Source organism: Microtus pennsylvanicus, chromosome 1 (assembly GCF_037038515.1).
Source record: "Microtus pennsylvanicus isolate mMicPen1 chromosome 1, mMicPen1.hap1, whole genome shotgun sequence".
Taxonomy (NCBI): Eukaryota; Metazoa; Chordata; class Mammalia; order Rodentia; family Cricetidae; genus Microtus; species Microtus pennsylvanicus.
The window spans coordinates 142,500,462-142,516,545 of record NC_134579.1 but is presented as its reverse complement, the minus strand read 5'-3'; the positions used below and the strand labels follow the sequence as shown (position 1 = coordinate 142,516,545).

At 43.2% G+C, this 16,084-nt stretch overlaps 2 protein-coding genes across 2 annotated transcripts in view; both read right to left on the bottom strand.

Annotated features, from left to right (window-relative positions):
• Window positions 1-9,212, bottom strand: part of LOC142854830 (cell adhesion molecule CEACAM3-like) — a 110,041-nt gene extending 100,829 nt beyond the window's left edge. Inside the window, exons 1-3 of the mRNA XM_075981208.1 lie at window positions 9,206-9,212; window positions 7,845-8,204; window positions 6,619-6,807 (exon numbers count right to left, since the gene is read on the bottom strand). Coding sequence (XP_075837323.1) covers window positions 6,619-6,807; window positions 7,845-8,204; window positions 9,206-9,212 — 556 coding nt within the window. The remainder of the gene's footprint in view (window positions 1-6,618; window positions 6,808-7,844; window positions 8,205-9,205) is intronic.
• Window positions 9,213-9,370: 158 nt separating this feature from the next.
• The window catches only part of LOC142854779 (pregnancy-specific glycoprotein 22-like), a 66,232-nt gene continuing 59,518 nt past the window's right edge, over window positions 9,371-16,084 (bottom strand). The window contains exons 6-8 of the mRNA XM_075981073.1: window positions 12,355-12,641; window positions 10,693-10,801; window positions 9,371-9,738 (exon numbers count right to left, since the gene is read on the bottom strand). Of these exons, the coding sequence (XP_075837188.1) occupies window positions 9,371-9,738; window positions 10,693-10,801; window positions 12,355-12,641 (764 nt within the window). The remainder of the gene's footprint in view (window positions 9,739-10,692; window positions 10,802-12,354; window positions 12,642-16,084) is intronic.

The following is a 16,084-nucleotide window of genomic DNA, read 5'->3' as shown; positions in this document are numbered from 1 at the left end:
GTAAGAAGCTAGAACTAGGGGGCCAAGCAGTGATTAATACAGTTTCTGTGTGATTATTTCAGGTCTAAGCTAGCCAGGCAGCCGGAAAGAACAAGTGGCTCTTCCCCCAACAAATTTCTCTAGGAAACTTTGTGAAATTCCCTAGAGCTGTATTTATAGGAGGTTGGCTGTTTAATAACCAGACTTAGGTGCTGAGAACTATGCTCAGAGCCTCTAGAAGAGCAACAAGTATAGTGAACCACTGACCTATATCCATACTCTTCCTGTCTGATTTTCTTGCTCTGTACATGGAAAAATCTTCTGTACAGATGTGGAGGTTAGAGGATATGAAGAAGTTGGGTCTACTCCCTCCTCCACTATGTAGGACATGGGGATTGACTCAGCATGTCAGCCTTAGCAGTAAGTACTTTTACACACAGAGTCAACTCTGGTTGAATTATCATTTGGAGAATCTCCCTATTATAGTTTGAAATATTAGTCTTCAAAATATAATGGCTAATGGTGATAAATTTTGAGGAAGAAACAATCTGGCATTTTCCCTCCTCTTAACATTTCCTGGTCACCAAGAGCTTTCTGCTGCTTAACTGTTGTCACCCGCTGTCCTCTCTAGCCACCACTCAGGTGCTTATCTTAGGGAACTACAGCTATTCTCTGAGTTCCCCTCCTCTTATCCACTGTCAATGCATGGTCCCCTCACCTTTGTGTTAGGACACAGGTCTCCAGCTTTACCACTGATTTACACAACCTTAATCAGGCCATATCTCCTGAAGCTTATTCTATGACAGAGTATAGGAGCTGTCTGTGCTGTGACCTGACTACTCATAATTTACAAAACCTGGCTCCTCTATGCCTCCCTGAACTACATCACGAGGTGAGAAATGCTCCATCACCACTAAAAGGTTAAAAAAATAGGAATTTCCTTCAATATGTGGATCAAGAGAAGATTACTCAATGATGTTGTTCAGAAATAGATGGTGTTCTTAGAAGAGGCTCCTCCAGCCTCCCTCCAGGATCACTGGCATGGTAACTATTTCTCATTCTCTCACTCTCTCTAGCTCTCTCTTATTTTTGCTCTTATTTTTAAATCTTTAAAAGTACATCTTTTAGAATTTTCTACAAGCATTTACATTATATTCTTACTCCCTGCCTTTCCCACTCTATGTTCTCTCAAGATTGCTATACCTTCTCAGCTTCATGGCTTTTTCTTAATTATTATTATTATTACATCTATTTTCATGTATAAATCAATAAATACATAAATACAATCCAATGGGTCAATTTTATGTTGCGCATGTGTTTATGGCTGACCATATGGGATTAGATTACATATTGGGTGCTCATACCTGAAGAATACTGACTCTCATAACTCATTAATTACCTGGAGGTCTTTATATAGAAGTGCAGTCTCTTCGAATTACTCACATATACCCTGCCATGTCAACTGGTGTCATCATATTTCATATCTATTTATACAACCATATGGATGAAATTTCTTGGGTGAAGCTCCCTATAATATACAGAAAACAGAATTTTGCTGTAGACATCTGGTTTTCTGCCTCTTACAGTATTTTCAACCCTCTTCTGAGATGTGCCCTGACCTTCAAACAAGGTGGTTGTATTATAGATAGATCAGGTAGGGCTGGACACTCCATGGTGTCTCTCTTAGTTAGGGTTTTATTACTATGAAGAGACACTGTGAGCATATCAACTCTTTAAAGGAAAGAATTTAATTGGGAACAGCTCACAGTTTAGCAGGTTTAGTCCATTACTACCATGGCAAAAAGCATGGTAACAAGCAGGCAGTGTTGGTGCTAGAGAAGGAGCTGAGAGCTCCACATCTTGATCTTCAGGCAGCAGAAAGAGACTGTGAGCCACATTGGGAATATCTTGACCACATGAGACCTCAAATCCTACCTCCACAGTGACAGACTTCCTTCAACAAGGTCACATTTACCTAAACAAGGCCACACCTCCCAGTTGTGCAACTCCCTATGGGTTAAGAATTCAAACAAGCGAGTCTATGGGGACATTCCTATACATACACCACAGCATTCATTGTTCATTTGCTGCACTTGGGTTAGTTTTGGATTTCTTTGGTAGCCTCTGTCTGTGCAAAAAAAAAAAGCATCTTGAATATGGGGCTAAAGCTACACTTGCCTGTGGGAATAAGGATAAGTATTAAAATGAACCTAGAAATTCAACTGGTTTAAGAAAGTGGCTATCATGGGTTGTCCTCTAGGATGCATAAAATCACTATTCATCTACAGTTGATTACATTCCAGTACCAGGCCATGATTTCCCTCCTTTTGAACAGGCTGAATCTAATTAGACAGTTTTTTGGCTACCTTCAAGGTGTAACTGCTGTTCTTGAACAATTAGAGTTATCTTGTCATGCTAGTCAATGCTGTGGATTGTAGGAAATACAACTTTGTTGGACAATTGACTGTTTTCCTCTGTTGCCAAGTTGCATAGAATCTTCAAGTACTATCATTTATAGTCCTCAGAGAAGAGGCTTATAAGTTAGATCTAGCAATATTCTGTTGTACTTATATATCATTTCCTTATCCAGTCATCATCCGAGAGGCTTCCTCTAGCAGCAGATGGGAAGAGAACATATGGAGACACCCACAACAGATATCATATGTGTAGGGTTAAAGGACCAATTCAAAAAAAACATACCCTGGCCCTGAAGCAAGAGTCTAAGAAACATACTCTACTCCTGATCAACTCAAAATGAAAACCAAATAATACCTGAGCAGGAAAACCAACCAGTCCCTGAGTACAAAAGTTAAGCATCTCTGGGAAAAAATTCCAGCCATTTTCTGAGCTTCTCCAAGCTCAGAAGTGGAAATCCAATCAACTCCCACCCTGAAAATCTTCATCCTGGGAAACCTCTGCCACTAGTAAACCTTATAAGACCTGTACTTGTTCAATTTGAAGCTGCCTTTTACCACCCTTCCGGGGCAGCCACTTTTCTGGATCTCTTTTTACCAATAAATCTCTTGAATGAGGTTTGGGTGATGACGTTTCATCCAAGCAGTGAGGAACAGAGAATTAAAAACTTTTGGTAGGAAGAAACAGAACTGCTACATCTCTGTGGGAAAACTCCCTTAGCAGAGCAGAGTGGGGTTGCAAAGGCTCTTCCAGAGAGATTCAGAGATACTACATTCCTGCATGGAAACCATGCCCCACTGGAACAGACGTTTAGATATCACCTGGATCCTTACCAGGATACCTTTGCCTTCTGAGCTCTATGTATTACTTAGATTCTGATGGCCAAGATACCTTCCCCTTCTGAGTTGTAGGGATCATCTGGCTTCCAAAGGCCAGGATACCTTCAACTTCAGAGCTATAACACTTACAGGTATTGCCTGACTTCCAGCAGCCAGGATAACTTGTATTTCATATCTGTAACACCTACAAGTATTGTTTGGCTTCAGATGGATAAGCTACCTTTCCTTCCAGAGCTGTAACACTTACAATATGGACAGTCTAAATGGGATGTTCCATCAAATCTATCCCCTCAAAGCTCCAGATATTACTCAGAAGAGAAAGCAGAAAGAGTATAAGAGTCAGAGGGAATGGAGGAAACCAAGAGTACAAGGATTCAACTAAGCAAGGCACATTTGAACTCACAGAGATTGCATCAGCATGCAGAGGGATTACATAAGTTGGCACCAGGTCCTCTGCATGTATATTATAAGTATTACCTATATTAGTATTTTTATGAGACTCCTGACTCTGAGAACCAGTGGGTGTCTGACTCTTGTGACTGCTCTTAGGACTCTTTTGCTCCTGTGTGGTTGTAATGTACAAAACCAATATAATAGTTTTGCTTCATCTTATTATATTTTATTTTATCATGTTTTGTTGTTGTTTCTTACAGGATTATTCTTCTCTAATGGGAGAAAGAAAGGGAGTGGCTCTTCATGGTAAGGGATGTGGGAAGGAAGTGGGGAAGAGTTGAGAGAGGGCAAACTGTAAACAGTATATGTTGTATGAAAAAGAATCTATTTTCAATAAAAGGAAAGAAGTTTATTCTTCAAAGTGCTTACTGGCATTGACAACATTTAGTTAAATTGACTTGGTTTTGAAAGAGCAACATTATTAACATTAGAAGTGAAATTTGAGACCTTGCTGTCAATTTTTCAGATTACTAAAGTTTCCATGACAACTCAATAGGGATAGGGAACTGTACAATGACTTGCATGAAACAGACAAATTCCTAGAGAAACAGAACCTACAGCGTTGGGAGCATGAAAAAGACAAAAGTGATTTCACTTATAACTCATAGGAGTGAATCAATGAAGAAGATTGACAAAAGCTAACAATTTTTAATGATGAAAACAGACTAACTAGTATAAGAGAGGCCATTGCTGTAGGGGCACTTGGGAAAACCACTGCCATCTCAGTACTCAGTGCAGACACTGACAGCTTTCCCTGTAAGACCAGGACTGACACAAGGAGGCTGCAGTGACAACTTTTCTTCAGTATTCTCTTAGATGTCCTAGACAGGACAATTAGGCAACAAAGATAAATAAAATGTAGCCAGTTAATTGGTTGTAAAATAAATCTGCAGATGACATGAACTTTTTTGGAAAATCCTAAAGATTCTACAAAAGTCTCTGGAACCTGTAACAGGCACACCCATCTGAGCTCTACTTCTATAAACTAATATTGTGCACAATTAGATGCAGTTTTGTTGCATGCATAGAGAAGATAGCTAACAAGGAAAACTCCACTGGGACCCATGAAGCTCCCTGGAAAGAAGAAACAGAATATATTTTGTGGATGGACTAGAAGCCTTCAGGGATGGAAACAGGAGGAAACAGGTAGCAGGAGGTGGGATGGAATGAGAGAGTACTTGGGAAAATGACAGGAATGGTGGGGGAATTATAGGAGCAGTGTGGGATTTTCACTGCTGTAGTGAAACCTGGAATGTACAAGAGTGATCCTACTAGAGACTCCTAGTAGTGAGGAATAGTCTGAACCAGTCATCTTCTGTAACCACAACAGATTGTTGTAACTGGGACACCAATCAAACCACAAAACATTTGAACTACAATCTCTCCTTCCTGTAAGATGTACTGGGGTAATGATGGAATAGAACTTATGGGAGTGACCAACCAATGGCTGGTCCATATAAACAACCATACAATAAGAGGGACCCCAAACCTGACACTGCCTGGATGGCCAGGAACCAGAGGATGGACAGCCCAGAAATTCAAGATAGAACCACACATGAGTGAAAAAACATTTCAATGAAATTATTTATTACTAATGATATTCTGATATCTCGTAAATAAGTGTCTGACCTAATCAGAGAGGCATCAGCTCACAATTATGGGAACAGGTGAAAACACACACAGCTAAATATTTGGCAGCAGCAGAAGTATCCCACAGAATAGGGGTAGGATGGATGATAGGAACCAGAGGGGCCAAAGACACCATAAAAACATAGAACACAGAATCAATAAAGCAGAGCTTACAGTAGACAAAAGAGACTGCAGAGATAATCATGGATCCCGTAGGAGTTTGAGCTAGAGCCTCTGCATACAAGTTATGATGGTGTGGGTAGGTACTGTTGTAGAACTTCTAGCAGTGGAAGAGGAGCACATTTCTGGCTGTTTTGCCTGCCCTTTGAATGATTTTCTTCCTACTGGGCTGTCTCTCCCAGCTCTGAAATGAGGGATTGTGGCAAGTCTAATAGAACTTGACATGCCATGTTCTGTAGATACCCCTGGGAGAACTGTTCATTTTTTAAGGGAAAAAAAGAGTGTGTCTGAGATACAGGGCAAGTGAGGGTTTAGGAAGGACTGGAGAGAGAAGAAACTCTAGTCAGGATGTACTATAGGAGAGAAAAATTTAAAAAAAGAAAGAAATACATATTAATAGAAAAAACTTAATAAGAAATGCCCCACTGTGAATGACACTCTCAAGGTGAAAACAGCGTGATCTGCCCTTATGTGAAAGATGTTACATCCGTGTATGAAATAAACTGTAGATCGAATCTACTTAGAAACTAGTTATGTTGACAGTGAAAATGGGCAGACCTTTCTCCTGTCACTCTTCCTCACTTCACATGGATAACTGATATGCAGGCAGTATTGGGAGTAGGTGAATTAGTTGAACAAGGAATGTATTTGAGCGTATGAGAGGATGGTTTTTCTCTATGCAAACAAGGCAAACTTTTCACAGCAGACTCGGAGCATCCAAAAATTTGAGGACTCCTGTAACTAGTTTCCAAGAATTCTAAGGTATTGCTATATAATTGAACCACAACCTATGCTCTTAATGTCTTTGAAATTTTGTTTACTGTATTGATATCTTTATTTTTGTTTTAAGAAAACGTCACTTCAAATTTTGGCTCCCCCTTGTACACACATGTATCCCAGGATTATAGGTGTGAGTCACCAAGCTGGCAGTACCTGAGTAATAGCTAATCATTTTCACCACATAACTTTTCACCATTTTATACTCCACTAATAAAGAAATGCCAGCATTCTACTGTGGGATGAGAGGAGAGGTGGCTCACTCATCCTAGCCTAACTGGGTAACTGGTCTGAAAACTGAAGTGATTGGAGACCTCACACTGGTATAGTCCAAAATGCTCTCTACCTACAGGATCTATTCTGAGTCCACACTTTGTTGGGGACAGAGTCATCTTCTCTGTGAAACGCAGATCATTATCATTGAAGATCCAACGGATAGAGACATCAGTATCAGGTGAAATGCAGGTCAAGATCACAGATGTACCTCCTGTGACAGTGGTGTCAGTGATTCGCAATTTGGGCTCTGTCACAGACTCTGTGAAGAAACAGAGGAGAATACCAAATGACAGTCATCCAGAGAGTAAACCAAGCCCTCTTAAGTTTATACTTTATAAAGATTCCAGGGGGGTGTGGAGAATTTGGAGCTGTGACTAAAGACATAGATTGAGCTTTGGATCTGCCACCAAGAGACTGGGTTACTCTGGTTTAGACACTGTTTCCTGTCTAAGTTTCTACACAATAGGACACACAGTGAATGATCATTGTCATGTCCATGAGTTAAGCTTAGTCATGAACAATGGTCTGAGTTTGGGATCAGGAAGCTGCTCAGACCAGCAGCATCTGCTACTATTTTGCTGCAGAAGAGAATTTCCTAGACTGGAATCCTGTGGTGATGGAGGGATCTGGAGTAGCTGCCTCCTCTGTTTCTTCCCTTGGAGCTTTGACCTCCCTGTGAAGTCTCATAAGCCCATCAGAGCAATAGGCTAATGGCCTGGACACCTGTCCACTGAGCCTCAGGAGAAGGAGATGCACAGGTGACCTTCCTAACTGCAGCTGCCATGGCTGCACACAGCTGATTCTATACTCTAGGAGACAGTCAGTCCCATGACTTGGACAGTCAATAAAGCTTTGTTTCTGTCAGCTCTGATGGGAAATCTAAACAAACGGTTACAAAAAGCTCCCCAATGTCATCTTGAGTTCAGATGGGCAAAGTTCTGGAGTTAGGACTTCCTCACAGGCTCTGTGAAGACCCCATGCCTTTATCAACCAGGGACTGCCTGATTTCCACAGAGTCTTTCTGGGGAGAGCTCCAAGTGTCTGCAAGGACACTGACATCCTGGGCTTGAGTTTACCCAGCACAGGTCCTCCTCTCTGCAAGTGAACCCAGGTTAGGAGTTCTGATCTATTACAGTTTGTTTACCCAGTGAGTGTCCTGCAGTGATGGCCTAAACCCCGAGGGTGGGGGTAAACAATGCAATGGGGATAGAGCAGGCACAGTCCAATCCTGCCACGTTAGTGTATGAAATAGGATGAGCCACACCCAGCAGTCAAAGGCCATAGAGAGTCACTTACTCTTTACATAAAACTCCACATTTGCTCTTTCAATTTTGAAATGGTTGTATAAAACTTCGAGTGTGTACATCCCTGCATCACTCTCAATGACATTCTGAAGCAGCAGGGATCCATTTTTATACAGCTCCTTTCTTTTTTCCTCTGCAGGATGCCAGGAGATAACATTCGATAATCTATTGTTTTCTACAAGTTTACGGGCTGGGCTCCCATTGTTTGATTTGAACCAGGAAAACAATAACGCTTCTCTTCGAAGATTATGAACTTGGAGAAGTACGTCTTCACCTTTAGCAACATAGCGAAGCACCGGTTGGATCATGAGTTGGGAAGAAGTGAGAGCATTACAGAACACAGAAAGGGAACCTGGGAGGGAAGAGAGAAAAAGACATCACATGGGAATCACTGTGTTTGGTAAAAAGATGGTGACCTCCAGACTGAGGAGATGGAGTCATCACTCATGCTAGACTTGCTTGTGTGTGTTTGTGTGTGTGTGTGTGTGTTTGTGTGTGTGTATGCCACATAATGAAGGGCAGAAACATTATCTTTCTTGACCTTTCAAAACTCCTCTTTACAAACAATGCCCCTGAAAGTGTCATTTCTTCTATATGGCTGCTTCCTCACTACACTCAGGCAAACACCACACACACTCATGTACACTGAGGTTTGAGGTGATGCCTCCCCTGCACTCAACAGGTCTGGAAGAAATGATCATTTTCTGGGTTTTTTCTTCAGTTTCCTTTGAGGCAATACTCATCCTTTGACTTCACCTAATAGATGCACTTGTAGTATTGTCAAGTGCCCCTTAGCTCTGGGGTTGTGCGGGGGTTGGGAGTAGTCTGGTCTTCAAGGCAGACTCAGCTCTTTAAAATATTTCGGTACTAGGCTGCATGGTTTTGTGTCAATTCGACACAAGTTACAGTCACTTTACAAGAAACGGCCTCAGTTAAAAATGCAAGCGCCAGATGTACCTGTGGGCCAAACTGTAGTACATTTTTTAAATTGGGGATAGATGCAAAAGGATTCAGACCATTGTGGACACTTCAAGCCCTGGGCTAGGAGTCTTGGGTGATATAAGAGAGCTGGCTGAGCAAGCATGAAGAGCAAACCAATAGGAAACACCCATCTGTGAACTCTGCACCAACTCCTGGATTTTGTTAATGACACTCTCAATTTGAAGGTAATAAATACTCCAGTTTGACCTAGATGTTCTAAAGCCATTGTTTCTTATGATCTTTCAGAGAATATAAGTGCATTACAATAGACTGAGTCACTTTAGTCTAGCCGTGGAAAGATAACAGGATTCAGTTCTCCCAGGTCTAGAGCCCCAATAGATTGGGTTGACTCTGACATGTTAGCTGAGTTACTTTCCATTAAGGTCTTCCTTGATGCACATGGAGACTAAAGATGGAAGCTGATATATGGGCCATTTGTCTCTATGAGTGACACAATGTAAGATGGAATGGAGGCTAAGTTCGCCATGGCAATCCTGTGTGTCAAAGCCCTACCCAGCCATGAAAACTCATAGAGAATCACTTACTGTCCACCTGGAGTTCCACTTTTGCTTCTTCATCTTTACCATCTGCTCTCACAATTCGCAGTATGTACAGTCCACGGTCTTTCTGACTGACACTGTGAAGCAGCAGGGACCCATCACTGTTTAGTGTCTCCCTGCCACTGTATGCAGGTCCAAACACAATTGGTTTTCTGAATGGTAGACTTCGGATACCCAAAAGGTTCTTGAAGGCAGTCATTCCTTTGAACCAGGCAAAGCCTACAGTATTCTCTGGAATATTGCGAACAAGTAGAAGAACACTTCCCCCTTCAGCAACGCTGGGTGGCATGGATTCAATGGTGGGCTGTGAAGAGGTAGAAAGGCGCCCACACTTCCAAAGGGAAGCTAGAAGGGAAGACAAAAATACATCTAAGTTGGATCTTTTATACTTGGCTAAGATGAGGCTCTGTGTCCTGAGAAGCTGTGTCCATAGTTCAGCCTAGGGTGGTGGGTGAGTGTCCCTGTCCTACTTGGTGGTGGTCTGCACATGACCTTCATGTTCTCATTATCCCCACACTTGTCATTTCCAATATATGGATCTCGCTCTTCCGTTGTCAGTTTGCCTGGGATCTTACTGGAGCAGATCCCTGCTCACATTTACAGTGGATGATGGTGGGGTGGTGTCTGCCCACCCTCTGCCCCTACCAACACTGTTTTCACTCTCGAAATCTGTTGTTGTTCTGTTCCTGTTGGAATGGCGGTTAACACCTGAATTCTCATAGCTTTTTCTACTTCTAGGTCACTCGAACTGAGACATTGTAAGAACCATAAGTTGTCGTGTATTTTTCTTTATTTTTCAGGACAGAAATTCTCTGGGTTACAGCCCTAGATGTCCTGGAACTAGCTCTTGTAGACCAGACTGGCCTCAAACTCACAGAGATCTACCTGCTTCTGTCTCCCAAGTGCTGAGATTAAAAGCATGTGCCACCAACACCTGGTAGTCTTGTATTATTTTAAAAATGAAGCCATCAGTGAACTTGAAGTATTCAAGGAGTGAATTCAAATTCTGAGCCTCTCTCGCACTCTGTATTCTTCTCCCCTACAAACACTGAGACTCCTCTCATGACACCAGAGAGTATGTCAGTCCTCTCCTCTCACACACCGTCACTCCTGGTCTCCTCACTTAGGAGCAGAAGGCCCTGAGATGTGGTGCACCCTTTACAGAGGAGCACAGAGGGGAACTGCATTGTCTGAGTGAGCTGATCTGTCCTGCCTCCGAGGTGTCTGCTCCAGCACAGCTCACAAACTCTGCTGTCCTTCTCATCTGAGCTGAGCCTCCTCCCAGGAAGGAGCACCTACCATAGTACAACGGGCTGATGGTGGGTCTGTGTTCAAACCACTTCTCTGCCCCTCCAATGTCAGTGTTGCCCCATGTTCTTTTCTGAATCTCTCCTTGTGTTTCTCTCCTCTAGAACACAGAGTAAGAGTCAAGGGTGACGACCATCCCTGTGACATGAGATAATAGCAGCTCAGCCTGGAACTGCACTCTGCTGTGTCCTCGTTTAGGTTTCTCAGCACTAAAAAGGGGAAATCTGCACAACTGTGCGACAAAGAACCCCAGCTGGGCACCCAGTCTGCCCTGTTTTCAATACTCTCAAAATATGGACTTTGCTCCCAGGAGAAAGGTGACAAAACCGAGTTTGAGACTCCAGTGGGACCAGGTGCGTTATGTGTGTGGAAAAGAACAAAACTGTTCTCCCTGGAGTCACCATCAGACTGGGTTCTGGGCCCAGGATGTGTAGGAGTCTCAGATCTTGAGTGTGTGGGAGGAGGTGACCTGATCCCTGGAAAACGGCTGTGAGACCCTTCATTCTGCAAGATTTTCAAGACCGTGCTCCCACGTACTCTGCTTCCCTGTGCTCTGTGACCTCTGAGAGGCCTTGAACCTCTATCTAATTGATTCGCCATGGATAACATGCATTTACCAAAGGAAACACATGAAGTGGGAGAGAGAACATGGTCTCCTGGCAGTGTGACAGACCCATTAAGCAGACAGTAGGTCTGAGTACGCTATGACCATGGTTTCCACATCTGTAAAAACACAGTTGGAACCAAGTTCCTAGGTAAGTTCCTAGTTCAGGCAAAATGCTTTTCTGCCAGTTCAATACGTATCCAGATGGCATCCCTGGAGATCATTTGGGGAACTACAGCATCTATCTGGGGAGGCCCAATCTATCCTGTAACCATTTGCCTACAGGAGAGAATTCCAGGAGCTGCACCCAGCCGACAAGCACTTGTCAAAAAACCTGTTTCCTCCGTCACTCTCCTTGGGGACCACAACCTTCATGTGAAATCTCATATACCCAACAGGACTGTTAGTTAATGGCCTAGACACCTGCCGACCTATGGCTCCCTGCTGCCTCTCTAAAGAAGATGGCCAAGGGATGTAGCTCAACCAAGGTTCTCATCTGATTCCACAAATCACATGACTTTGACTACCAGGGAGCACTCTTCCTTGCCATCAAGACATCCAAATCCAACACTTAGAAAATGCCTCTCATGGATACCTGGAGTTGAGTCTGGGAAAGAAGTCTTGAGGCCAGGTGTCCCAGTGCTCATATCTCTGGGGATTCCATGTTTTCCTCAACCCGGCTCAATGTTGATTCCCTCCGAGTCTTTCTCAAGGAAACATTCATGATAAGAACCTTTAGAGTCTAGACAGGAGCTGATATCCTTGGATGAACTACCCATCACACATCTACCTGTGTGCAAGGTGAAGTCAAACGAAGGATTCTGTTCTATTGCCTTTATTCTACACCTTGTGAGTCCCAAACTTAATGCTCAAACCCCAACATGAGAACACAATGCATAGGGAAGGTAAGCACAGACCCCTCTCCTGTATATGTTCTGTGGAATGAACCTCAACCAGTGCACAGAGTTCACAACAAATAACTTACCATGCACGTTGAGGTATGTGTATGTTGTTGATATGGCATTTCCATGTATATTATAGGTTCGTACGGTATAGAAGCCTGTGTCCTTCAGGTTGACCTTTTCAAGGAGCATGGATCCATTGTGAAATACTGTCTCTCTGCCGCTGTGTGCAGGACCTGGCCTACTTAAATTGTCCGGCAGTCCATATATTGCAGTCATATTTGAGGGCCCTCTGAACCAGGCAACGGTTTTAAATTTCTCTGGCAGATTGTGGACAAGGAATAGGACGTCATTTCCTTCGGCCACTCGGGATGGCACTGACACAGTGGTCACAAAGGCAGTGGTGGACAGGTGCCAGAAGGTTAAAAGGAAGGCTAGAAGGGAGTTGAGAAAAAAACACCTCCAGTGTTAAACGGTTGTAATCAACACTAAGCTTTGGTGTTTAAATAGGGGTGTGCCCACCCTCGTTTACAGATTTGCATAACATGAGATCCATTGACTCAGAATGTATGAGTGTGTCATTAACTCTCTGAGTAATTCTCTGCTCACGTATCTTTTTGGTTCCCCCACTAAGTGCCCCTTATCCCTCCTCACATAGAGTATATCTATGACGATCACTGCCTCTCTGAACTCCTTCTCTGGAAAGGCCTCACTTTCTGACTTTTTTCCTCTGGGTTTTTTTTGAGACAGTGTTTTTCTGTGTATTCTTGGCTGCCCTGGAAGTTACTCTGTAGACCAGGCTATCCTTGAACTCACAGAGATCACCTGCCTCTGTGTCCCAAGTGGTAGGATTAAAGACCTGAGCTTACATTTCCTGGCATAACCAGGAATTTGTAGAGACAGGATCAGTCAGATCTTTTTGGAGGGTCATTTCCTGGAGAAGACTCAGACACTAGTGGATAAAGGGAAAAAGAAAGGAAAGAAAGTGGAATGTGTCTCCATGGTATTCTCTTCCTAGTTCTTAGGTTTAAAATTTATGACAGTAATTTTTCAAGCGTGAAATAAATTATTTTAGATTTACTTATGTAAATATATGTGTGTATTTGTCAAGACTGGTGTCTCCTTGTGCACATATGAAGATGTATGCCACAAATTTGTGTGGGGCACATGTGCTAGGGTGTGCATGGGTGTGTGCATGTCACAGCACCTATGTGGAGGGCAGAGTAGATCCTGCAGGAGTCTGTTCTCTCCTTCTACTGTGTGGGAGCTGAGGATTGGTTTCATGTTGTCATATCTTCCCACACTGAGAGATCTCACTAGCTATTCCACTTGATCACTATTTGGATGGTCGTGCTATTACTGTTGGGAACAAGTGTCTTCAGAACATTGCAGCCAATGAAATTCACTGTGAATATGGAGTGCTTGAGGCTTTTCTCTTACCATCATCACCCCCTGTCCTCTGAGAGCTTCTGGATGCTGAGCCTCTGTCCCTTACTGTACCTTAGGCACCAAAGCTGCAAACAGAAACCTTGAGTCTCCTCCCAAGATCCTGTCCTCTTTTTTAGGAAACTCCAGTCTGCCCCTGAGTCCCCCTCCCCACACAGTCAGGGAGTGGGTCCCCTTACCTGTGAGCAGAAGCCTCTGCCATGGGGTACACGTCTTGCAGAGAAGCACAGAGGACTCCATCAATCTTCTCACTTGCTGTCCTCCGTCTGAGGAGAAGAACCTCAGCTCCAACACAGAACTCAGACTCTGCTGTTCTTCCTCCTTCTGGGCTGAGATTCTTCTCGGGAAGAAGCACTTCTCAGAATCCAATGGGCTGTGAGTGGTGGGGTTTGAGTCCAAGGCACTGCTCAAGCCCTTCCACTCTCAGTGGTATCCTGCATCCCTCACAACTTCCCTTTATGTTCCTTCACCAAGACACAAATTGTGCAACAATGCTGATAAGCATCCCCATGGCCTCAGGAACAATGGCTCATCCTGGGGCTGACATCTGCTCTGTTCTTGCCTTGGGTCTGTCAGCACAAAGCAGCGAGCATCTATCATGCCTATGTGTCCTTGTGACACAGAGACCGAGCTGAGCACTCAGTCTACACCTTTTTTATTTAATCCCTGAAGGAAGGTGACAGAAATGTCTCTGAGGCTTGAAAAGAGACCAGCTGAGTGATGACTAGGGATGAAGATCAATCCTTTATCACTAATGTCACCAGTCAAATTAGTGATTCAGGAGAGAGGCCCAGGAGCAGTTGTGTGAGGAGTTTCATGTGCTCAGAGTTGTTGAAGAGGTGGCCTGTTTGTCCTTGAAAGGACTGTGTGCTCCATCTTTCTATGGAGGGTTTCAAGGCAACATTCTAACATAATGTGTTGGGTGTACACATGTCCTCCTCTCCGATCTCTCTTGGTCACCTTTACCCTTCCTATGATTCCCTGGTAGTAATCATATCTTCTCCTAAGAGAGATGACAGAAGAGAGGGACCTTCACAGTCCCCATGCAGAAAGGTGTTCTCAGACAATGGAAGGAACCCATAGGTCCATGTGTGATCTAGGGAGGGAGTTAAAGTTTAGTAGGGTCAGAGATGGAAAGCAGTCTGCTTAGGAAAACAATTTTCAGATCATTGACCAAATGTCCTGCTATCGCCAACTGGAGATCACTGGGAGAACTGTATACAGCAGGCATGATGAAGAAGCCAAATGAGGCCTTCCCTGATACTTTCAGCACAGGTGGGATGCGGGGCCTGTCATCCTCATCACAGTGCCCTTCGGGTCTCCTAATTCTTTTCACTGTATAATGGGTCTAGACAAGGTTCCAGATTTGTCATGAGAAGCTCTGGACTAAAGTTGGAAGTAGTGTGAATCCAGAGGATGGGCACTCTCAGGAGAAGCCTTGTGCTCAGGAAATTGCAGAGGAAAAGTCCTAGGACATTTCTCTGGGGAATAAAGTACAAAACATAGCTGAGCAGGGTGGTGAATGCCTTTAATTCCAGCATTCAGGAGGCAGAGGCAGGTGGATCTCTTAGATCTAGGCCAGCCTGGTCTATGAAGCAGTGTTGGATTTTTTCAAAGGCTTTTTTGACATCGAATGAGATGGTCATGTGAGTGTTTGCCTTTCACGTTGTTTATATGATGGGTCACACTCAAAGATTTTCATATGTTGAACCATCCCAACTTCTCTGGGAAGAAGCCCACTTATCATGCTGGAGGATCTCTTTGATGTTTCCTTGGATTCTAAATTTTTTGTGAGTTTTATTGAAAATTTTTACATTTATATTCCTGAAGGAAATTTGTCTGTAATTCTCTTCCTTTGTTGAGGCTCTGTGTGGTTTGGATATCAGGGTGACTGTGACCTCATAAAAAGAATTTGGAAATGTTCTTTTGTTTCTATTGTGTGAAATAATTGGATGAGTATTGATTAAGTCTTCTCTGAAATCCTGATAGAATTCTGTGCTGAAATCATCTGGCCCTGGTCTTCTTTGGTTGGGAGACTTTTAATCACTGCTTTGGGGGTAATAGGTCTATTTAAATTTTCCATATGATCTTGATTTACCTTTGGAAAGTGGTATGTATTGACCATTTTTAAAATATATTCTAAATTCATGGAAAACAGGTTTTGGAAGTATGACCTAATGATTCTTTGGATTTCCTTGGTATCTGTTGTTAAGTCCCCCATTTCATTTCAAATTTTATTAATTTGGATATTCTCTCTCTGCCTTTTAGTTGGTTTGAATGAGGGTTTGTGGTTTCACTGATTCCTTGTATTGTTCTCTTGGTTTATATTTTATTGACTTAGTCCTCGGTTTGAATGTTTCCTGCTGCCGTCTACTCCTCCTGGGTGCATTTGCTTCCCTTTGCTGCAGAGCTCTCGGGTGTGCTGTCAGGT